Here is a 22088-nt window from a genome sequence, read left to right on the forward strand (position 1 = left end):
AACAGGCAGGTGGAGCTTCCGAGGGGCTGTTGCGAGGGAGAGATCGAGGGATAGACAGAAGAAGAAGAAGTAAAGTCAGTCAAAGGGTGCATTTGAGAAAGGCAAGGACACAAGAAGGAACGGAAGACATTGAGGGAATCAGGAAGGGGCAGCGTACAACACCACACCACCATTCACAGTCGGCATCCTCTCACATCGAGATGGCTGCCACCGAAGCGAGTCTATTTGTTCTATCTCTGTATGTATTATTAGTCGTTCTGTCAATCTTAGTACCCCGTCAGCCAATTCCTCTCTCGCAGTGACATGTAAGCTCTGTGTCCGATGCAATCGCCTCCGTGATCGGAACGGAAGAAATGCCATGCGCGCGGTAGGAAGAAGACCTTCCGAGGTCGCGTTGCAGCCTCCAGCTTCGACGTCCTGTAGAGTACTGTCGCTCAATCGCTCGCTCGCTCCATCCGGCCATTCCAACTGGACACGTACCATCGCATCGCATCACTTCCCCCCTTCCCTTTCTCTGTCTGTAGGCCGTCGTCTGTCGTCCAAGATGTTCTGCGCAAGTGAGTAATCCAGGCATCCGTCTGCCTGCACGTTTGGTTGCTGATCGACTGCTTCCTGCTGCCTTCTCCCCCCCTGCGATCTTCCAGTCTCGGGCGAACCTCCTCAGACGCCCGTCATCTCGACCAAGTCTGGACTAGTCTTTGAGTCGAGGCTGATCAGGAAATATGTTGATGAGAATGGCAAGGTAAGTCTTGCCTGTTTCGCTCGGAGCGGAGCCAAGCTGGAAAAGCTGGGTGGGACTGACAGAACGCTCGGACTTCGGTTTCGCTACTTGCAGGACCCGATTACTGGAGATGACTTGAGAGAATCAGATCTGGTAGAGATTAAGCTGAGTGAGTAGCGCCGCTTTCGAAATGGAGATCGATGAAGATTGATACAATGCTAGTAAGGAATGAGGGACGTGCAAAGGATGATACATCAGCAAAAACAAATATCAACTAGAAGCTGTTGATGAGGCTCCCTTGACCAGGAGGCGCAGATTAGACTAAGACCTTCTGAACAATGCATGAGGAATTCGAGAAGTGGCGACAGGGGCCAGTCAAGCATTTGATCCAGGACTTACGCCTCTGGCTTCTCCCCTTTGTGATGTTTCTCGCAGATCCCAAGACAGCCGCTCCAAGGCCTCCTACAATCTCATCCATTCCGGCTCTTCTCTCATCGCTACAAAACGAATACGATGCTACAATGCTTGAGATGTTCAATCTGAAGAGGCAATACGAGAATGTCAGGCAAGAGCTTGCACATGCTCTCTATTCGAACGATGCAGCTAATCGGGTCATTGCTCGGTTGATGTTCGAAAGAGACCAGGCTAGGGAAGCATTGGCAAATATTCAGTCTACCTTGGGAGGTGGAGTGGCCGCTGCTACGCCTGTGGCTGCTGCTGCAGACGGAGCTGGTGCGGGCGTGGAAGATGCCGAGATGGCGGAGGGACCTTCTGTTGGTGGTGCTTCTCTGCCTGCCGAGGTGGAGGCTAAGCTCGACGAGACAAGGGACCGGTTAGTGTTATGCCGGACGGATGATCGTACCGACACATGCTTGAATCGTGCACTGACACTGCATTCTCCCTTTGCTCCACAGGCTGTCTGCCTTGCGCAAGGCTAAATCGAAGCGCAAGACCGTAGCAGAGGGCTATGCTACCGCCAGCGACCTGGAGAGCTTCTCTCAAAAGAGCGCAGCAACTTCACTACACTCTGCAAAGCCTCCTGGCGTCTCTTCTCTAGCCATTTCTGCAAATGGAAAGTTCACATTGACCGGAGGTGTAGACAAGCAAGTTCACGTCTACGATCGGTCTACGTCGGGTAGCAGTAACAAGGCTGTCGCAAATCTCAAGGGTCATACCAAGAAGATCACACACGTCGAATTCAGCAGCAACGCTGGCGCCGTGGCCTCTGGACCAGAGGCCAACGAAGTCCCGAACCCAGCCTTCGCTGTCTCGGCGTCAGAAGACAAGACCGTCAAGGTCTGGAAGCTGGAAGGAGACGGCGAGGTCCCATCATATACCCTCTTGCATACTCTGAGCGATTTCAAAGCGTCTATCAGCGGTATCTCGATTCATCCTTCCGGCGACCTCCTAGCTACTGTTCTCGAGGATGGTACATGGACATTGCATGATCTCAGCGCCGGTAGCGATGCACTACTCACTGTTCCAGCGCCTGCAGGCGAGTCGGCAGATGATGCGACAGGCGGATACGAGTATGCCTCAGTGCAGTGGCACCCCGATGGACAGCTGCTGGCGATGGGTACTACGGGAGGCGTTGTCCGCATCTGGGATGTGAAGACAGCGGCCAAGGTTGCAACCTTTAATGTGCTCCAAGGCAGCGAAGGCTCGACAGGAGAGGCTGTGACCGTCGACTCATTGGACTTTAGCGAAAATGGCTACTCGCTAGCCGTTGCTGCCAAGGGTCTGGCCTCGGCGCAAGTATGGGACTTGAGGAAACTCGCCCTCACCACATCTATCCCTCTCACTTCGGAAGCGGCTCAAGGTGCTCTAGTGCGGTTCGATCCATCGGCTTCGTACCTGGCCGTGGCTACCTCTAGTCAGCTCAAGGTGTATGCCAACAAGACGTGGAAGGAGCTACGGGTGTGCGAAGTGGAAAAGGCGGCTGCAGACGGATTGAGTGGACTGGAGTGGGATGCTAGGACGGGAGAGGTGGTGACGGTGGGCATGGATAGGGTTATGAGGACCTTTGGACCCGCCAAGGCAGAGTAACTGGGGCTGGGGCGGGGTTGTCACACTCTTTGTATGCTCGAAGTCTGCCTTATAACTTTTCTCAAAGCAGCATACTCTTCATGGACCTGTCCTCGCGCATGTGCAGGTCGGCAGACAGGGTACATGTGGAGCTGCCGATAAATGATCGTACAGACGAGCAGACGAATTTTATAGTGGTACAACATTCGATAGGTATAGAGATACAACAGTCGAAAAACAGATCATCCTACTGTACATTGGGTCTTCTGTCGCGATGAGAAGTACGCAGCTTCCTTTCTTGCCTCTTTCTTCCTCTTTCTTCTTCTTTCCTCCTTTCCAACTTTATGTTCCTGCTAGCTTGATGCCCCTCCCCGCCTCGTCTCTTCCCCCTTTCACCCCTGCCTGGCCTGAGTCGATCTCTGCGAGATGACGGAGGAGAAGGCGATACAGAGGCTCGGTCGATCTCCTAGCTGGGAGCTGGATCCTCCCCTCTCCCTCCCGATGCTCGGTCGGGGTGAAGAAGGCGCGAGGATCCTTCGGTACTGAGCCAAGCGCGTTTGCACGACGATGTTTCCGGGTTGCTCGATTTGAGAGATGGGATGGACGTCCAGTGCTAGATGCTAGATGCTAGGTGCGGAGCAGTGCAGCGCTGCGGAGAGCGCTGTGTATTCGCGAGGGCGAAACGCGTCAAGGATGGACTGGTATCCTTTTCTCCTCGATGGTAGTGGTAATAAAGTGTGCAATAAAAGCCTGGCAGGAATGGTCATTCTAATTGACTCTCTCTGCTAGCAATGCGTCCTTTTCTACCTCCTACCATATCTCCTCAAGCTCAAATCCTGTGCAGAGACTTCAGCGATACGTGGTGGATGGGGTAGACTACCATCCTCTGTACTGTAGCGCCTTGAAGCTGCATGTAGGCTGGTAGAGTGAGAAGAGTAGACTGATTCCGCCGAAGAAGGAGAGGAAGAAGGAGAAGGAGGAGTGCTTGGGAAGTGAACACGAGAGGAAGAGGTGCTGCTGCTTGAAGTTGAGCTGGTGGAAGACTGGAGGAGGGCGGGAGGAAAGGACAGGGGTAAAGGGTGGGTGTTAGTCGCGGGATCGAATAGTCGTGTTGGTGGAAACTCTGCCCGCCTGTCTGCCTGCTCTAGTGGTACTCACGTTTGAGTCTCGCCTCATGATACCACTGCTGCTGCTGCTGCTCGAGGCAGGGGCAGAGGTAGAGGTAGCTGCTGCGCTACGTTGTAGCTGACGCTGCTCAATTTCGTAGAGGGCAGAAAAGGAGATGTAGGATGCGAGGGCCATTGTTGGATATGTTTGGCAGTACTAGTCAAAGGTAAAGGTAAAGGTCAAGGTGTACAAGACTAGGTCGTGTGTATGGGTGTGTGAGTGGATGCTCAAGAAGGAAGGGTGAATGGTATGGTGTCTTGTCTATATACATGAAAGGGAGCATGGTCCTTCCCTCCGGCTTCTTTACTGTCTTCGTTGAGGAAAAAGCTTACCTCCATGACTCTCCCCCGAGTTCCGAGTCACGCTTCCCGAATCCCGCGGAGAGCGGAGCCAAGGGCGGGCCTTGACGGACGAGTTGCCCGGCTGAGCCTGAGCCCGACTCAGCCCCCGATTTAGACTTGGTTAAAGCCGAACGAGGCAGCGAAGATGGAACCCAAGCGCCGCCCCTCCGCCTTCGAGTCAGACTGACTGACTCAGCTGACCCGCCTGCGTGCCTGCGTGGGTGCGTGTGTGGCTTACCTCTGAGGACTCGTGGGCCTTTCGTCCTTCGGCCCTAGTCAGCCGCTCAGAGCCGAAGGAACTTCCGAAGACCCAAAGCCGAAGCTGAGCCGATGGGCCAGGACTAGAGCCTGGGGGTGAGCTGACCTAGGCTGGCATGGCATGGCATGGCATGGGACTAAGCTGAGCTCTTCGCACACACCCACCCGCACGCGTGGAGCTTAGCTTGTCTCCCCGCACCCTGCCTGGGTGCCTGGCTTGAAGCCGCAAGGGAGGATCCACTGCGATCTCAAGAGTCGCGGCGCGGGGAGGAGATAGAGCATGAGAGTGATGAGATCGGGCTCGGGATCGAGGGAGCAGGGGAGCGGGAGTAAGGAACCGCACCCTGTACTCCACGCGTAAGATTGTGGGAAAAAGCTGATACGCTTACCGACTATTGAAGGGGCACGAGACGGGATAGGGATAGGGAGTGGAAGGCGTCATCTCTCATCTCTCATTGTTCAGCGTCATCCTCGTTAAGTCCGGCTTTTTTAACTATCGTGCCTCCCTTCGCCCTGACTACAGCGATCACTCGCTCCGCGGCTTTGACGAGGACTGGCCCTAGACAGATTCATCCGTGGAGATGACTCGACTTGACTTGAGTGGAGCAAAATCGAAGCCGCCGGCTTACCCCGCATTACACCGGATCGCGTGGACTCCGGGAGGGGCCCCTTCGGACGGGGCTAAGCGTTTTCCTTGATTGTCCTACCTCCTCCTTGTATCCGGACACGTGATCGGTGGATGAACACAAGACTAAGGATGGTAGAGTGGGGCTATTGGATATCAAGCTTGCATTCGCTATGATGTGCGCTGCGAGCTATACATCAACGGAGCGGCTCGATGATGACGACAGATAGGCAGAGACAGACAAGATTCCATGACGACATTGTTCATGTGTAGGTAGCACGTGAGCCATACCCTTCCCTCCTCCTCGCCCTCTCAACCCTCGAGAGCGACCTGCACACCCTGCCTGGCGATCCTCCAGCCCCTTGCAACCTCGCTGCGCACCTGCTCTCTCATCTCTTCTGAGCTCTCTCGCTCTACAGCTACCTCAATCGCACGCTGTACCCAGCGATTGGCATGCAGGACCATTCCCTCCAGTTGGGCGCGTACCTGATGTGACTCTCCGCTACTGCTATTGACGACACCCTTCTCAGTGAGAACATCGGAGCAATCCAAGCCAGATAGTACAGCCAGGACCCTTTTGTTGCCCAGAAGAGCCTGCACGAGGAAGAGCTGCAGTCCCAGCAAAATTGGTGCCAGCTCCCAGAATTGCGATGAGAGGAGCAGGAGCAGCGAAGGTAGGGCTAGTCTCGCCGGTGGCCCATCTTTGAACGCATCAAGAGCGATTGAAGGTGCTTCTGCATTGCCACTGACACTCTCGCCTGCCCAACGTCGTTGCCATGCTCTCTCCACTAGCTCCCAGATCCCCAAACCCTGCCCGTCTTCAGTGCCCATACACCCTACTTCTCTTCCATCCCCTCCACGCTCTACCTGCTGAGCTGGATCGCTCACTTCGGTGAAACCATGCAGCACACGCAAAGTCTTGACTGCTGCCATGCCCAGGTGAGAGGCGAGGCGACCGGGAGAAAGGGAGAGGGAGCGCTCCAGTGGTGCGGGAAGGGTGAGGAGGATAGGGGCGAGGGCGTCAAGGAGGTTTGTGGATGAGGCGGGCATTGCCGGGCATGGATAGAGGGAGGAGAGGGAGGCCAGAAAGTCGCTAGATGTCGAAGTCGTGCTGCCCGTGTTGCTTGAGGGATCCAAAACGTCCAGCAATGCAGGCAAATTTGTCGGCAGTTTCGAGATCGCATCTGGCCGCTCCACAAGACCCTTGTAGAGGTCAGGCACGACTTTTGCGGTAAAGTCTGCCCATGACTCGAGCTTGTCGCCTAGTTTCCGATCAGCACCAAGAAGGACTGTCGGCAGGGTAGGACTGCGCAGCCATTCTGGTGTCTCTAAAGCTGTGCGAGGCTGGACACCCTCTGGCAGCTGAGCGGAGAGCCAGACCATGAGCGCCTCTCTGCCCGCTTGCTCGGCGTCACTGTCGCTCAGGAGACGAATGCCATCCTTCTCCTCTTCGCCCTGCACGGCGAGACTGTCCACCCAGGTTCGCAGCACGTGAACCTCATTGCCAGTCATAGCGCCGAACATCTTGCCTCCCCATTCGAATTCCTTGACAAACTTGCTCTCTCCAGCTGAGCCGGGCTTGATCCAGATGGGGTTCGCAGACAGGGCGTCCAGTAGCTGAGGCACTCTCTCTTGGGCGTGAATTGGGTCGAGCCAGTGGGAGAGAGACTCGCCTGCTAGACGTGCTCGCACGCCGTGGTGCAGACCGTGTGCCGTAGGTGCTTTCGACTTCAAGATGTCGACGAGTTGTGAGCGAATTACATCGGAGGAGATGTGATGAGTCGGCGATGAGGTAGAAGCTGGCGAGACATCCTCCTGTGTGACACTTGTCCACGTCAGCTCATACGGTGTGTGGTCATCCTCATCTCCGCCTTCGCTCAGGATAGGAGTCGTCGGGATGGCCTCTGCCAAAGCAAAGCCCAGCTTGACTCTGGCCCACTCCTCATCTGCGAAGTCCTGGCCTTTTGCCGCCTGAGCCTCCCGTAGCAGGTCGTTGATGCACTCTCGCGCCATAGCAGCGTGCCCAGTAGCTGCATTGTCGATGGAGATGTGCAGCCAAAAGTAGTATGCATCAAGGTCGAGCTCTTCCAGCTCTCTGGCGGAAATGAGCAAATGGAGTGGGAGGCCCTCATATGCTGCGTTCCAGCCGAGTGACTCCGGAAGAAACTCGTTGGGAGATATCGAGAGTGCTAGCTGAGCGACAGCGGCGCGCCAACAGCGGGCATTGCCATCGCTGTCTTGTCCCAAGCCCGCGCTGGACTTCGGGTGATGCGGATCATGTCCGGCAGCTCCTTCCCATTCCGTGAAAGCCCGATCATGGCCTTTGGGCGGTAACGACGCAGACTCGCCCTCGTCTTCCCTTGCCAGTGCGTCCATGGTATTGTCGTATATGGCTACGTGAGACCGAAAGATGTCACCGTCACCCAACTCCTCACTCATGACTTGCCAGCTGTTTCTAGCAGCACGCCGTTGAGCTCTGAGCCAAGCAGGAGAGCCTTCGCCTCCCCTACCGTCTGCCAGCCCACCAATGCCGGTGGTGGTGCGATGAAGGTGCTGCAGCCAAGCTCCATCGACGTACTTGACCACACTGGACCGCCTCATCCATGCCTTTGCCAGCTCCCTGTCTCCACGGAACATCTCCTGACCTGCAACAGCTCTCCGTCTCTTGCGCAATGTGCGGTCCAATGAGGAGCCCTTTTGGGATTGCTGCGGCATTTCTTCGTCCACATACTTCCGGCTGGCCTCGGCCCTCCTCGTGTTGTAGGCGCTGAACTTGTCGGTAGTAGCATCGTGGCTTCTCTGCAGAAATGCCTTGAACTCATCAGGATCGAAACACTTTGCAAGGGAAAAGACGTGCGTTCCGTCCTGTTCCAACAGAGCAGCATCAGCGAGTAGGCTGGCCATCTCACCAAAGACACGACGTCGAGCGATGGGTACTGCTGAGGGATAGGAGGAGAGATTCTGCAGACGGTGGTAGAGTTCGCGATCGGTCATGGCCCAATGCCATGAGGCATCAGCTTTGAAGACACCCCTGCTGAGCACAGGGACTATGCCGCGCGAAGAGCCATCGATGCTTGGAGCCGGTCCATGGTGACTGGGTGGGCAGGGGAGACTGCCCTTGACTTCTTGGCTGTCGACCAGAGTGACATTGGAGTCGACAGAGGAGCTCCTAGCTGCCTCTTCTGCGCGAGAGGGAGCATCAAAGTGATTGCTGCGCTCGATGGAGGGCGTGAGGGCGGGGGTGACGGTGAAGGCTGCTGAGCCCTTGAAAGGGGCGAAGGGGGCCCATGACCTGAATGCTTGCTCCATGAGGGAGATGGGGGAAGCTCTTGTGAGTAGGAAAGGCTGACGACTATGCTGATGGAGTCATGAAAGGCTGTTGTAAGAAGGGGGTGGCGACAAGTCGTAGTTGTGATGGTGGGAATAAGCGTAAAGTAAGGGAGTGAAGAAGCGCAAGAAGGGAGATGGCTCGTGCGGCGCAGGAGTCAGGTACACTGCATCGACTGCGCTTAGATGATGTGCTTTGCCTTGGTCATGCTGTTCAGGGCGCAAGGGGCTGTGTTGCAGTAGAAGAGGAAGAATGCATTGAAGCATCCTGTAGGTGACGCCTGCCTGCGGAGGCCCGTCGTGCTTACTCAACGAGGTACGCGAATAGTCTAGGCCCCAGAAAGCTGTACGGAGGTGTGCAGAGGTGTGTCACACGCCCCCAGCCTGCACGGAAGGGTCCACGCGCTGTGCGGGGTGTGGAGGACGGACAGTCAGCCACGTGGCCCGGCTTCCGATTGTCATGTCACTTGGGTGGAGGCGGAAAGGCAACCAATCAGTCAAGCAGCCGTATCTCGAACGGCATCTTCGCCATATCTCTACCCGAATCAGACACTATCCCTCGCAACTGGATCTCCATAGCATACCCTCGCCCCCCTCCAGCAGCACAATACAATGAGCTCCGACGCCGGAGGGCTGCCTAGAGCGGAACCCCCCTCTTCCGATTCCCCCTCCTCTGCCCCTGCAGCTACTACCCCGCATCCTCGGTCTGCTTTCCATTCTTCGCTCCTCGAGCTTGGTCTGACTCTCTCTCAGCCTCATCAAGGCGCAGAAGATGGTCTTGGAGAGAGGGACTTCTCAACACCCTACACCTTCTACACTCCCACGCCAGAGACGCACGCCAAGGTCTTGCATCGCCTGGTTCGTGAAAGGCAGCGCAACATTGCCATTGAGCGCGTCAAGAGTCGCTCTCGGTCAAGGTACGGACGCGGGGTAAGCAGTGGAGCGACACGTGGACGTGGAGAGAGTGCAAATGGGCGAGCAACAGATCGAGGCAGGTCACTAGAGCCTCGCAATCCCGTCGATGAAGGACAGGTAGAGCAGGACGCCCGCGAGGCCAGTCGCTCCCGACCTGGTGGGGCCGTGGATGAGGCCACGCAGGCCATCTTCCGCGATAAGCTCTCTCTACGGGCAGAGGACGCCAGGAGTCTCTGGGGATGGAGCATGCCTGTACAGATCGGCAGCATGGACAAGGCCATCTATCTCGTTGACAGTGACTCGCCGCTGCTCGCTCGAGAATCGGACGGACTCCTCGTTCCCAAGATCCGCTTCTCCAACTTGTACCTCCCATCATTCACACCTCGACATGCCTCCGACCCAAAGATCCGAGAATTGCTAATGGAGGAGCTAAAGAAGCGCCAGTCCATCTTGTATGCCCACTCCTCTTTCCCAACAAGCGCAAGCGACGCAGTCTTCTTCGGCCCAGACTCCTATCGCTTCCTCTCCTTCCTCTCCTCTGCCTTGGCGGATCTCCCGGCTCCAGATGCTTCTGGACAGTGGAAATTGGGCGTGGACGTTGGTACGGGTGCTGGAGCGGGTGCTTTGGCCATTGCCGGCTTGAAGAAGGCAGAAGGCCCCGCCGAGCTAGACGTGCAGCCTGCAAAGGCCACCAAGGACGAAGAGCCTCTTGTCGCTCGTGTCCTCGGCACGGATATCAATCCCAAGGCGCTCGCATTTGCCGAAGTAAACGGCTCTCTCTACCATCACCACTCATCTCTTTGCTCCTCTTACTCACTCTCCCCTTCTGGAGCAGAAGAGGAAGCGACTTGGGGCGACCGACTCAAGTTCAGGGAGAGCGACCTCCTGCAGGCACTCACCGAGGAGGAAAAGGCAGAGGTAGACCTCATCGTATCCAATCCGCCGTACATTGCTTTTGGCAGTGAAGACGCCATTCCCGAGGAGGACGAAGACGAGGAAGGAGGAGAAGCCAGTAGAGGAAGGACGAGGACTCCTCCCTCTAGAACGACCAAGAAGGGCGCGTCGTACGGTGAGCACAAACAGCAAGCGGTCCAACCTCTCCGCCTTCCTAAGTCCGATGCTGACCACGCTCCTCTCCAACCTTGACCTCCCCAATCTTCCAGCCGACGGAGGCTCTTCGCGCGGCCTCTCACTCCCTCTTACCATTCTCCACGAGTCCCTACGACTGCTCCGTCCCGGCGGGCTCTGTCTCCTCTACACCGGCGTTCCCGTAAGTCTGGACGGACACAATCCTCTCCGCGAGGCCTGCGAGGAGTACAATGCCCGTGTTGAGCAGGAGCAAGGAGGGGTAGAGGAACCACTGGTGTCGCAAGCGGGGGACATGTCTATTGGGAATGGGAATAAGTTGGGGAAAGGCAAAGGCTCCTCCGGCCCGGCTTCTTCTGGAGTCAAGGCAAGACTGGAGTACTGGACTACGATCGATGCAGACGTTTTTGGGGACGAGCTCGCTGACCCTACCGGTCCGTATGGAGGCGGTTCAGGAGTGGGAAGGATCGAGGTGGTGGGTGTAGGTATGAGAAGACTATAGGGACAGTACATCATTCTCATGAGCAAGATAGACATAATGCATTGCACAGAAGTCGTCCGCAGACGGAGGCAAAAAGGAGAGCAGGGGACAGCACAGCACACCACAGTACCGAGCATCACTACAATAGAGTCGACCCCTTTTCTCCTCGTCCTTGATCGCCGACGTGATGACCACCCACCCGCAGAATTCTTGTGCTGTTCGTTTACAACCCAACCAGGGTCATCATCAAATACCCCAGCGTGCCCACGATGGCCGTCGCGAGCAGACTGGCAGGCACTCCCACTTTGAGGAAATCCTTTGCAGTGACATACCGCCTGCCCACTGAATCCACCTGGCTCACCGCTGTCATATTAGGGAAGCCACTGACTGGCAGTCCGCACGCAGCCGAAGCAGTGAGCACCGTAGCCATGATGAGGAGCTTGGGGTGCGGGTCGCTCAGCGAGTCTCCCACCTGCGAGGCGATGGGTACGAGGAGCACCGCGGCGATGGTGTGAGAGATGAAAGTGGCAACCACTAGAGAGATGCCTAGGAGGGAGAAGAGGACCTGCCAGATGGGCATGCCCTTGACCAGCGACTGGATCACATCGTCCATTGAGTCGAGGAGACCAGAGGAAGTGACTGCCTTTCCGAGGGCAATTCCACCCATTGCGAGGATGACGACGGTCCAAAGGAAGTTGTTGAAGTCTTCCTTTGACAGGATGCCGGTGCCGAAGAAGAGAATCATGGGGATGATGGCAATGACGCCCATGTCTCCGAACATCCACTCGAAGTTGCGTTCCACGCACCACAGCACAATCGTACCGATGGTGACCGCTGAGATGTAGTACTGGATACCAGTGAAGCGGTCTGAACTCTCGGAGATCTTCTTGATCACCGTTCCTCTGCCGCTACCGTAGGCCCAGAGGAGCAGAATCCAGATAACGACGAGGGACAGTCCTGAGACGGGGATGGTGATAGCGAACCACTGTAGCCATCCGATTCCACCTCCGGGCATGTACTGCAGAGCAATCAGATTCTGAGGCGAAGCAATAGGAGAAGTCTGTCCACCGATGTTGGAGGCCAGGGCAATTCCCATGATCAAGCTTGGGCCAAAGGTAGATTTGGAGGGCAGGTTCCGCAGGATGGGCTGAATCAGCGAGTACATCAAGACCGGCGCAGCGACATTTGAGATCCACATTGAGGCAAAGCAAGCCACGGCCATGTGGGCAAGGAGCACGTAGGCAGGCTTTGTGCCCGCTAGTCGCAAGACCTTTTGAGCCAAGAGCTTATCGATTCCATACTTGGACAAGGCGGCAGCAATGGTGAATCCTCCGAGGAGCAGACACATGTTGGGGGTAAACATCGTCGAGAAGATCCACTTTGTGGTTTCGTTGGCATTCATGCGGCGATCCTCGATGTCATCGGTACGGCCAACTCTCAGCGTCACGACGAGGAAGGGCACCAGCAGAGATGTGACGAAGAGCGGAATGACCTCCGTAGCCCATAGGACTGTGCAGAAGGCTAGCATGGCGAGGCAATTCTGCTCCTCTACGCGAGGGAAAAAGCGCAGCCCTGGGGCCTTGAGTAGAAGGGCTAGCAAGAGGAATGCCGAAGCCAGCTGAATGGCCGGGATGCCCAGCCAGACGGGAAGAGTAAATCCGAAGATTTTGGTGGGCTTTGGCTTCTCGCCATCCTTTGCAGTGCTGCCCATGACGGTGGACTGCAGGCTAGCACCCTGAGCTCTCCTCTCAATCCCGATCATTTCCCTCCAGACGGTGTTCCGCTGCCACACGACTTGCTCCCTGAGGTGACCTTTCAGCTGAGCCACGGCCAGGGTCATGTCACCAGATGTGACGACTTTGGCATAGTACTGCGTCAGGGTCGTGATGTACTGATCCAACTGCTCCCTCGTACTCGCTCTGAAGGCATATTGGGACTTGACAACTTGACCCAGATAAGCGTCCTTGAGTGAGCTTCCCAGGATCTTGTCGTACTTCTTCAGGATCTTCTTCATTCCAGTCTCGTTGAGCTGGGTAAACTGCTTGAGTTCTGACATGGCTACGAAGACATCTGTGATACGACGCTTGAAGGTGATCCGCAAGTCGATTGCATAATCGTTCTCGGCAGTCCAAACGCTGAGCGATTTGCCCTCGCCAAAGACCGAGCTATCACCGGGATCACTGCGTCCGGCCAAGCCGATGGGACTCTCTAGACCTGCGGGATCATTGCTGACGAGGCCAAGGGAGCGCTTCTGCGATGGCCTCCTCTTGAAGAAAGCCGACCAGGGCTTGCCAGTCTGACTAGCCGAAGAGTCGGTCCGTTTGCGGGGAGGTCGATCAGCTGCAATAGCGAGCACGTCAGGTACAGACGTCTCTGCAGCAGTAGGAGCAGAGTTGACCTGTTGTTCTAAGGTCTGTCCACTACCTCCAGAGCTTGGTTGCTGATTGCTCGAGGTCTTCGAAGTGTTGTCGAGGCCCCTCATCTGCCTCTCCTCCCGAGAAGCCTCGTTATATTGCCTGGGGTCATGGAACACCGCTTCGAAGCTGCGCCTCCTACCCCCACCTGATTGAGAGATCGAATTGCGTCCCCTCACGGTGCTCGGCGCAGATTCGTCGTGAGGATTCACCAGACGACCCTGTTCATCATCGTCATCATCATCATCGCTATCAGCTGTCATGTCCGCCCCAGCCATGTCTTCCCGCTCAGCTCTCTCCAGATCCCTTTGCAAGGTCTCCAGATCCCCAGTGAGCTCCTTCTCCTTGAAGTCGTAGAAATCACAGATTCTCCGCAGCTCGCGGTCCAGCAATTTGAGAAAGATGCCGTCAGCCTCATTGTTAGACTGAGCCAGAAGGTTGGCCGACTCAGCCTCAATGTCATCATTCCTCTGATCTCCTGCAGAGGGAAGGTCGTCCACCTTTTGGTCCTGCTCGAGGTTGTAGATGGCCTTCTTAAGATTGGAGTAGGCGACGTACTTGTCTGCCCAGTCGGGCACGCTGTTGAACTGCAAGCTATGAGAGAACTTCATCCTGGCGGGCGAATGAAGGAGGTAGGCGTATCGCTCGCTAGCGTGGGTGGGTGGATGCGGCTCAGGCGTCCGTGTGTGCGCCTGCCGAGATGCGAAAGTCTCTAGTGGGATGCTCTCTCCCTCGGCTTCGTCGTTGTCGTCGTTGCGATCTAGATATGGTCGAGGAGTAGTGGAGATCTGTGCTGCGCCCTGTCCTTCGACGTCGTAATCAAAGAGTGCCCGATGAGATGAATCGATGAAGGAAGAGCGGCTGACTCTATTGAAGCTGACGTCTTTCTGCTGAGGACTACTGGGCATGCAACGACCGAAGTCACGTAGCGAAGCCGAGATGAAGAGGTGGGAGCGATGACGATGAGGATGAGGAGGAGGAGGAGCAAGAGGCGGGTGGGGCGGCAGCAAGGGGCCAATGCGGGAGATTCTGTCGCTGCCAAGGCGGGCAGCCGAGCAAACGCGGGAAAGATCCGCCACTTTGCGGCCCCACAGGAACGGGAGGCGCACATGTCGGAACGGACCTGGGCCCGGGAGCAAACGTGCTTCGTCTGTACAAAGTCGTCAATTGTCGTAGGAGAGGGATAGCGACGTGATGCAGAAAGTACAAGTGAGGGGGGAAAGCCCGGAGAGATAAAAGGAGGCGACAAAATGACACCGCGATCAACAGTCGAAGACCAACGCCCTCGGTTGCGGCAGAGCAGGCTTGCTGCTCACCAGGGTAACCATACCAGTGCCCACGCCCCTGGAAGGGCCGCCCATGATGATCGACTCGGAGACACCAGCGACAGAGTCCATCTTTCCGTACAGCGCAGCGTCGAAGAGATGGTCTGTCGTCTTTTCGAACGAGGCCAGCATCAAGACACTGTCCTTCATCTTTGCGACACCGAAACGAGTGATACCCAGCACCTCGCCCTTGTAGGTCATCACGTCCGCCAGAAGCATGACGTGTCGAGGGTCGATCGACATACCGTGACTAGACATGGTATAGTCGATTTCCTTGAAGATCGAGGTACGTGCAGCCTCAATGCCCAGCACTCGAGCCATCTCGTCGACGTGATTGGTATGGGTTCGCGTACCGACGATGCCGTCCGTTGTCATGACCTCCTTGAGACCATAGCCTTCGACAAGGAGCTTACGAGTTCCCTTCTCATCGTTGATGACTGCTCGAACAGCAGTGGGAATACCCTTGATGATGACTCGAGGCAGCTGACGTTTCAGAAGCTTGAGATTGTAGTACAGCTCCTTTTCTTTGCCTTGGATGTACACTCGGATACGATTCTTTGAAGGTACGATCATCACCATGTCTTCGCGAATCTTGAGCTTTGGTGCTCGCACTATGGCCCACTTGATTTCATCCAGAGTGACCTCCAGCTGCAGCTTGCGGATGGCGTTCATGTCAATGTGTACCCCGAGGTAGACGTAGTTCCAAGACCACGCCTCTTCGATGACAGCAGCGACGTCTCCCAAATACGTCTTCTCGATACGGCCCTTGACAATACGAGCAGCTCTCTCATTGTGGTTGACAAGAGTGGCGTCGATGATAGGTGTGTTGATGTTCTTTGCTGCATTGATGATCTCTTTGATACGTGGCACACCCAGTGTGACGTTCATGGAAGCGACACCGGCAAAGTGGAAGGTCTTGAGTGTCATCTGGGTACCTGGCTCTCCAATCGACTGCGCGCCGACGGCTCCGACGGCGGACCCTGGCTCAATCTTGGCACGCAAGTACTTTGTGTAGCACAGATCGAGGAAGGTGTCGATGGCCGCCTTCTTGACTTTCGTCTTGTTGTCTACCACAGCAATTTGACCGGCGTCCGCTCCCATCGTCAGATCGGTCTCCTCATCCCATTCATCCTCTCGCTCAGTAGCCGGGTATAAGGAGAAGGCTTCGCGGATCTTTCCAGCTTTTTGGATGACCTGTTCTTGCAAGAACTCGCGCACCTGCTCACGGTACTTCGAAGTGGTAACAGACGTCCACTTGTGGCTTTGTAGTACCTCATCGACCAGCTCAGCAACTTCGTAAGGCAACAACCCACGCCCGACGACCGACTCGTTGACGGCCTTGGAATGTCGCCACGATCGGTAATACTCGACAGGGAGGGCGTTGCCTTCTAGCTCAGCAGGGTCGAGACCATCATCTCCGTATGTGAATTGAACGACACCGCCCACTGAGTTCCGCACCGAAGTGTCGTAGTGCGTCGACAGATCTTCCAGGGCCTTCATCAAACGCCTCTGCATGTAACCAGTCTCTGCAGTCTTGACTGCAGTATCGACCAGTCCTTCACGGCCAGAGATGGCGTGAAATAGGAACTCAGTGGGCGTGAGACCCGAGAAAAAACTGTTCCGCACGAATCCCTTGGCAGGAGGGTCCTTCGACTTCTTGGCAAAGTGTGGCAAAGATCGATCTTGGAAGCCGTTTGGCACTCGAGATCCACTGATAATCTGTTGTCCTACACAAGCGACCATCTGCGCAACATTGATCTTAGAACCCTTGGATCCACAGGTTGCCATGATCAGCGGGGCATTGTGTCGACTCAATTCCGTCATACAGATCTCTCCGACGTCACTTCGGACACCACTAAGCACACCGGAGATCATGTTCTCGAGGGTCTGCTCCTGGTTGCAACCGGGCAGGTTGTCCAGCTTGCCCAGCTTGGCCTTTTGAATGAGGTCGAGACATTCACGATAGGCAACTTCGACCTTGCTATCCTTTGTGTTGCGAAGCCTTTCTCCAGGCATCACATCGTTGATGCCAAGAGAGAATCCTTGATTGGCCAGCCAGCGAGCGCATGTCTTGGCAAGACGGTTCATGGCCTGAATGGCAGCGTCTGGCCCATAGTCCCTGAGCAGAACGCCAAAGACACTGTTTTTCTTTCCATCTCCCACAGTGGACTTGTCCATTACACCACACATCACCTCTGAGTTGACAATGACTAGATAGCCGTCGTTAGGACTCATGTCTTTGATGTACTTGGAATTGGTGGGCTTCTCAAAGGTTCTGCACTGCGCCTCGAGATTAACGAGGTGCTTTGAATTCTTGTTGGGCCGGATCATGCAGCTGAAGACCTGCTTTCCAGTCCAAAGCTGCTGAGGCTTCATGATCGCCGGTGGTGGGATATCGATGTGCAGGTTCGCATCGGCAAAGTAAGAGCAGACTTGAGCGAATTGAGAACGGTTGTAGAACCGATCACGTCGTGAGATGAGGAAGGAGGCAGTGATGAAGTCCTGGATGGCAGCAATCAGAGGTTCGCCGTTACGTGGAGTGACGAGATTGTGCTTCACTCCCATCAAGATCGTAGCTTCGGTTCTAGCTTCCTCCGTCTGGGGTACGTGCATATTCATCTCGTCTCCGTCGAAATCGGCGTTGTAGGGATTGCAAGCACACTCGTTCAGTCGGAAGGTCCTCCACGGCCTAATCTTGGCGCGGTGAGACATGATGGAGAGCTTGTGGAGCGACGGCTGTCGATTGAAGAGCACAATGTCGCCATCGCGAATATGTCGCTCGACGATGTCACCAATCTTGAGTTTTTGCGCTGCCATCTCTACGGACCCTCCGAATTTGAGGAATCGTTTCATACCTGTCTCACAGTCGGTGACGTAATTGGCCCCAGGATGCACGTCGCAACCATTGAGTACGGCAGCTCTGAGGCTCTCGATGTTGCTAGCATGGACTCTCTCGGGATACGTCAGAATCTTGGCTACTCTTTCTGGTACAGCCACTTCATCAACCTTCAGGTTGGGATCGGGAGAGATGACAGTACGTCCGGAGAAGTCGACTCGCTTACCAGAGAGATTACCACGGAAACGACCTTGCTTTCCTTTCAGTCGCTGACAGAAGCCTCGCAGCGGCTTTGCCGCAGGCATGATAGGCTGACCTGGCATTTCTGAATTGATGTAGAGTGCTACTGTCAACTGGAGCCATTCCCACTGCTCCATCAGTTGTGACGTCGTCGAAGAGCTTTTTCCTGATCGCATCAGACCTGCTTTGATGACTGTGTTGGTGAAGATGATCTCGCTGAGTTTCACTGTGAGGTCATCTTCATTTGTGGCCCCGTCTTGCTCTACGGTAGGTCGAATGCACACTGGCGGAACACAGATGTATTGCCAGATGTACTCTTCAGGTCTCCCATGTTCTGGTCTCAAACCTAGCAGCTCGCAGTCTTCATCTGAAATCCGCTTGAAGAGATCCAGTACCATGAGAGGATTCAGATCCTCTTGAGCTTTGTGAAGGTGAGGTTTGATGTCTCCAGGGCCTGTGCCCGCCGCCATCTGGACAGCAGTCGAGAAGGTCTTGTGGAATTCTTCCCTCTCACCAGCGAGCTTCTTCTGCCTGAACTTCTCATGCACGATCTTGAGCGGGCCTGACTTCTTCACGACTCCATTGAGTGCATTGCACTTGGGGCAGTACAGCACTTTGCGAGCTGCTGTATTTACAGCCTTGAAGGTCGTTGTCCGTTGTAGATTCTCGAGATTCGGCCTCCGGAACAGTCTGAGGTACTTTCTCCGAGATGACTCGTCGAGTAGCACGGAGGAACATGTCTTGCAGATGACCTGGAGGATGGCGACTGTGTGTTTGAAGAATCCCCAATGGAAGACGGGCAGCACCAGCCGGACGTAGCCGTAGTGACCTACACATTCAGTCTGATTCAGACCACAAGTCTCGCAATTGCCAGCTTTTGATGGTACTCCCTGTCATCATCATACAAAGAAAAGGTGAGGATGAGCATAGAGGACGACTCGATCTGCTACTAGCAGCATACACTCACCAATCTCCGGTCTAGCACTCCTCCTTTAGTAGGTTTCCTCTCCGTCTGCCCCATCGTGTAGAGCTCGCGAGAGGTACATTCTAGCTCTGAGATATTCACAATGTCCTGCTGAGACAGCACTCCGAATTGGATGTGCTTGATCTGCTTGGGAGCATTGTGCGACACGAGTTCCTTCATCATGATTGCGAATGGCAGGGGGAAAGGAAAAGGCCACGCGTAGGGACCCGTTCTTCTGGGGTGAGACTCTACCACATCAGACTGGTATCTTCGTTGTCCTGCAGCTTTCAGAAGCGGTCTCAGAGAGTGGTGACAAGGCAGCAGGAGTAGTGGAAGGGACGCAGCGCGGCAGGGAGGTACTAGAGTGGTAGCAGCTGAAGGATGACTTTTCTTTCTTCCCGCCACGGACCTCAGACAAACGGAAGCAGCCGCTTTGGCGCTCCGCCGCGTCTGGGCCAGGCGCCTTGGCTGGAAGCTGCAAAGGTGTTCCTCCACCAGCAACACTTCTCTCCTGCGAATAGCAGCAGACCATTGCTTTCAACAACGACGATGTCTGCCACAGCCTACGATACCCACCAGCGCCTGCGGACCAAGGCCATCCGACAACTCAAGAAGAAGTCCTACGATGATGCCATCAAGACAATCTCAGACGGCGCAGTGTCCATGCTCGAGCAGGGCGAACAGGGCAGTGGTTGTGATCTCGGAGTCTACCTAGTCGACATCCTCGATCAGTCCAGCAAGCCCTGCGATCAAGACGCACGAGAGAAGATCATCAAGATCGTCTCACTTGCAAAGAATGACTTTTGGAGGAAAAAGTTGATTGACGCTGCCGTGAGGTGGTCCGTCAAGGCGAGCCGGAATCCAGCTGGAGACAGCTTCCTCAGACTAGGCATTGCAGAGGTGCTTACAAAAGGTCAGTAGACAGCGTCAACTCTGCCTACCCAGAGCTTGCCACTGATCTCCCGTGTTTTACATACCTATAGAGAGCTCCTTCTACCTTGCAGAGACACACTATATTGCAGCATGTGTAACACCCCCCGCCAGCTCCAGCGCTCAAGTTCCCGAGCACGCTCCCAAGGCATTCGCGCTAATGATGGTGGAATGGCTGAAGACATTCGCACAGGACGCGTCTCAACAGACAGGGGAGAAGAGGGATGCAGAGGTGATCGAGAGGATAGAAGCAGGCAAATGGGCGCTCAGAGCATTGATGCCGTGAGTAATTTGCCAGGAAGGGAGAAGCGTTGTCTTTCTCAACCTGACCTCGCCCCTTCTTGCCTTACAGTCTGCTATCTCTGAAAGCATCTGAAGCTGCCCGAGGTTTCCTTTCCATCTTCATCTCGCGTCTGGCGGCCAAACATTCCACACTTCTCCTCCCAGTCACTCCCAACCCTCGTCCTTACACAGCACCTGCCGGCGCAGAGAATGCTCCTTCCCCGCCCCAGAACCTCCAGATGTCCATCACCGCCAACCCAGATCTCAACTTCGGACAGATGGCTCTAGCACTGTCTCTTCACGCCAAGGCTTCCAAGGCCTCCAGCGGCAGGGTGCCAGACGGCCTGAGGAATGCTTGGGTGGCTTTGGTGCGGCAGTATGAGAGGGAGGGAGATGCGATTCACGAGGAGGGCATCAGCGACGTGAGTCTATTTGCGGGACAGTCAACTTTGTCGGGGTTCCCTGTCTCATGCGTTCAACTTCCCACCATCCACAGACCATTCCGACCATCTCAAAGTCGTACTTTGACATGCAGCCCTCGAGACCTCAAGGCAACTTCATGCAAGATATGCTGTCCAGCCTGATGGGAGGAGGGCAACAAGGCAAGCAAAGCCAGATCGCTGGAGGGGTGCCTGAGCCTGTCCAGCCTCTGGTCATCAAGCAGGTACCTCAGCCCGTCTTCCAGAGCGCTGCTGAAGACGAGCAATCCGCAGACGATCCCGAAGGGGGCGCTGCGGAGGCCTTAGAGGAGGAAGATCTGGACTGAGTGTACAGCGACCCACTACCTTTCAATATCAAATACACCAATGATGGCTGCTATATAGGGTATCATGCATTGTCGTAGCTGCTGAGTCTGTCTAGAAGAGAGGCTTCCTCTTCCGACCAGTGAACTTGGAGTCGGTCGGAACATCCTCTTTGCCCCTCTTTCTATACAGCTCCTTCTTCCGCAACACCCACTCTTTGCTTCCCTTTTCCATTCCAAAGCCATCCTTGCCCTTCCTCGCTCTCTTGCTCTTGGACTTGCTGAGATCCCTTTCCCTCTTGTTCTCAAACTTGACTCTCGAGCGTCCTCCAGCAGCTCCATCCTGCTCATGCTCAGCCGTGAGACCCTGGGGAAGCTCCTGCCCCTCTGCCGTCTCCTGTCCATACTCCTCCATCCCCCTCGGTCTCACCATGACTCCACCACTCCAAAGCACCAGATAGAACTTCTTTGCCTTCTTCGAATTTGGGTAGTCCACTACCAATCCTCCACCGAAGCCGGCCTTGGTGGCGGAAGTCATGATCATCTTCACTTGGTCGTCGTCTTGGGGGTAGAATTGGAAGACAGCTCGGGCGCCACGGGAAAGGGAGGCGTGAAGAGTTGTGAAAAAGGAGAGGAGACGTGCCATGGGCGAGTGGGAGGTAGAGTCGGCGTTGCATAGCCATTGCAGGACGGAGATGCTGCGTCGAATGAGAGGAAGGTGAGAGGAAGCGACGATTAGAATTGCTATGCTCATGGTCCTGGTCAAGCCGAGTCCGAGCTCACCTGATAGCTCCATCAAAGGATCCAGCCCTGAAAGGCACACCCTGCCCACCATCAGCTAGGATAGGGTCTCCCTCTACATCTCTTGCGATAGCGATCTCCAGCATCGAAGGGCTGATGTCGAAGCCAACCCATTCGTGGCCGTACTCTGTCAAGATCTCGCCCGAGAGACCTGAACCGCACCCTACGTCCAGAATGAGAGCTCCAGAATCTGCTTTCCAGTCTGGGAGATTGAGAAGCTCGATGGCTCGGTGGGTCATGCTCGCCTGAATGTTCTTGATACGGGAGCTGCGAGGATACGGAAGAGGGGCAGGAGTCAGCGGGATGCCTCGCAACCATCGTCTGCTTCTGGTTTCTTCTCGACTCACTTTCCCGTATACTTCGAAGCTTCATCATCGTCGTAGAAGATCTCAGGCGGCGCCTGATGCTCTGGTCTGCTCATCTTGCTGCTTGATCACCTTGAGCTCGTGTCTTTCTGTCACTCTGTCAATGTAGCCGACGTAGGAAAGTCCAGGAGCGGGACCTGGCCAGGCCAAATTTTGTTTCCGTCGGAACGGAACGGAAGGAAGGCGTGACTCGCAATCCCCGAGGCCCGAATTTCGCTCCTTAGCCCTCGCGGGCCTTACAAA

General features: G+C 55.5%; 7 protein-coding genes across 7 annotated transcripts; 2 read left to right on the forward strand and 5 right to left on the reverse strand.

The window, feature by feature from the left end:
* The first annotated feature begins 496 nt into the window (after nucleotides 1-496).
* Nucleotides 497-3022, forward strand: BCV69DRAFT_280281 (WD40 repeat-like protein). The gene is made up of 5 exons (XM_025491558.1): nucleotides 497-557; nucleotides 645-742; nucleotides 836-890; nucleotides 1157-1553; nucleotides 1636-3022. Exons 1-5 carry the CDS (start codon nucleotides 545-547, stop codon nucleotides 2765-2767), a joined length of 1695 nt encoding a protein of 564 aa, XP_025349840.1. The 5' UTR covers nucleotides 497-544; the 3' UTR covers nucleotides 2768-3022.
* A 527-nt stretch (nucleotides 3023-3549) lies between these two features.
* BCV69DRAFT_296661 (hypothetical protein) lies at nucleotides 3550-4048 on the reverse strand (the record flags this gene model as incomplete). The annotated part of the gene is made up of 2 exons (XM_025494030.1): nucleotides 3550-3789; nucleotides 3905-4048. 2 exons carry the CDS (start codon nucleotides 4046-4048, stop codon nucleotides 3550-3552), a joined length of 384 nt encoding a protein of 127 aa, XP_025349841.1.
* A 1401-nt stretch (nucleotides 4049-5449) lies between these two features.
* BCV69DRAFT_275624 (hypothetical protein) lies at nucleotides 5450-8446 on the reverse strand (the record flags this gene model as incomplete). The annotated part of the gene is made up of 1 exon (XM_025491082.1): nucleotides 5450-8446. The coding sequence occupies one exon, from the start codon at nucleotides 8444-8446 to the stop codon at nucleotides 5450-5452; it is 2997 nt and encodes a 998-aa protein (XP_025349842.1).
* A 2292-nt stretch (nucleotides 8447-10738) lies between these two features.
* On the reverse strand, nucleotides 10739-14284 carry BCV69DRAFT_280283 (SPX-domain-containing protein). The gene has a single exon (XM_025491559.1). The coding sequence runs from the start codon at nucleotides 14266-14268 to the stop codon at nucleotides 11170-11172; it is 3099 nt and encodes a 1032-aa protein (XP_025349843.1). The 5' UTR covers nucleotides 14269-14284; the 3' UTR covers nucleotides 10739-11169.
* A 223-nt stretch (nucleotides 14285-14507) lies between these two features.
* BCV69DRAFT_255466 (beta and beta-prime subunits of DNA dependent RNA-polymerase) lies at nucleotides 14508-19092 on the reverse strand. The gene is made up of 2 exons (XM_025490581.1): nucleotides 18729-19092; nucleotides 14508-18651 (listed from the first exon to the last, which is right to left on the reverse strand). Exons 1-2 carry the CDS (start codon nucleotides 18906-18908, stop codon nucleotides 14623-14625), a joined length of 4209 nt encoding a protein of 1402 aa, XP_025349844.1. The 5' UTR covers nucleotides 18909-19092; the 3' UTR covers nucleotides 14508-14622.
* Nucleotides 19093-19274: 182 nt separating this feature from the next.
* BCV69DRAFT_296666 (hypothetical protein) lies at nucleotides 19275-20703 on the forward strand (the record flags this gene model as incomplete). Its single annotated transcript, XM_025494031.1, has 4 exons — nucleotides 19275-19638; nucleotides 19709-19937; nucleotides 20008-20359; nucleotides 20434-20703. 4 exons carry the CDS (start codon nucleotides 19275-19277, stop codon nucleotides 20701-20703), a joined length of 1215 nt encoding a protein of 404 aa, XP_025349845.1.
* Nucleotides 20704-20722: 19 nt separating this feature from the next.
* BCV69DRAFT_310205 (S-adenosyl-L-methionine-dependent methyltransferase) lies at nucleotides 20723-21901 on the reverse strand (the record flags this gene model as incomplete). The annotated part of the gene is made up of 3 exons (XM_025494772.1): nucleotides 20723-21377; nucleotides 21463-21747; nucleotides 21828-21901. The coding sequence occupies 3 exons, from the start codon at nucleotides 21899-21901 to the stop codon at nucleotides 20795-20797; spliced, it is 942 nt and encodes a 313-aa protein (XP_025349846.1). The 3' UTR covers nucleotides 20723-20794.
* Nucleotides 21902-22088: the final 187 nt, after the last annotated feature.

Source organism: Pseudomicrostroma glucosiphilum (assembly GCF_003144135.1).
Source record: "Pseudomicrostroma glucosiphilum strain MCA 4718 unplaced genomic scaffold BCV69scaffold_2, whole genome shotgun sequence".
Lineage (NCBI taxonomy): Eukaryota > Fungi > Basidiomycota > Exobasidiomycetes > Microstromatales > Microstromataceae > Microstroma > Microstroma glucosiphilum.

What these genes read in the sequence shown, in the direction of transcription:
- BCV69DRAFT_280281 (XM_025491558.1), top strand. An exon ending in ATGTTGATGAGAATGGCAAG is followed by an intron (nt 743 to 835) that starts GTAAGTCTTGCC and finishes CGCTACTTGCAG; the next exon opens with GACCCGATTACTGGAGATGA. An exon ending in TCTGGTAGAGATTAAGCTGA is followed by an intron (nt 891 to 1,156) that starts GTGAGTAGCGCC and finishes TGTTTCTCGCAG; the next exon opens with ATCCCAAGACAGCCGCTCCA.
- BCV69DRAFT_280283 (XM_025491559.1), bottom strand. Translation starts at nt 14,268, where the DNA reads ATGCCCAGTAGTCCTCAGCAGAAAGACGTCAGCTTCAATAGAGTCAGC.
- BCV69DRAFT_255466 (XM_025490581.1), bottom strand. Translation starts at nt 18,908, where the DNA reads ATGATGAAGGAACTCGTGTCGCACAATGCTCCCAAGCAGATCAAGCAC. An exon ending in GAGTGCTAGACCGGAGATTG is followed by an intron (nt 18,652 to 18,728) that starts GTGAGTGTATGC and finishes TGATGATGACAG; the next exon opens with GGAGTACCATCAAAAGCTGG.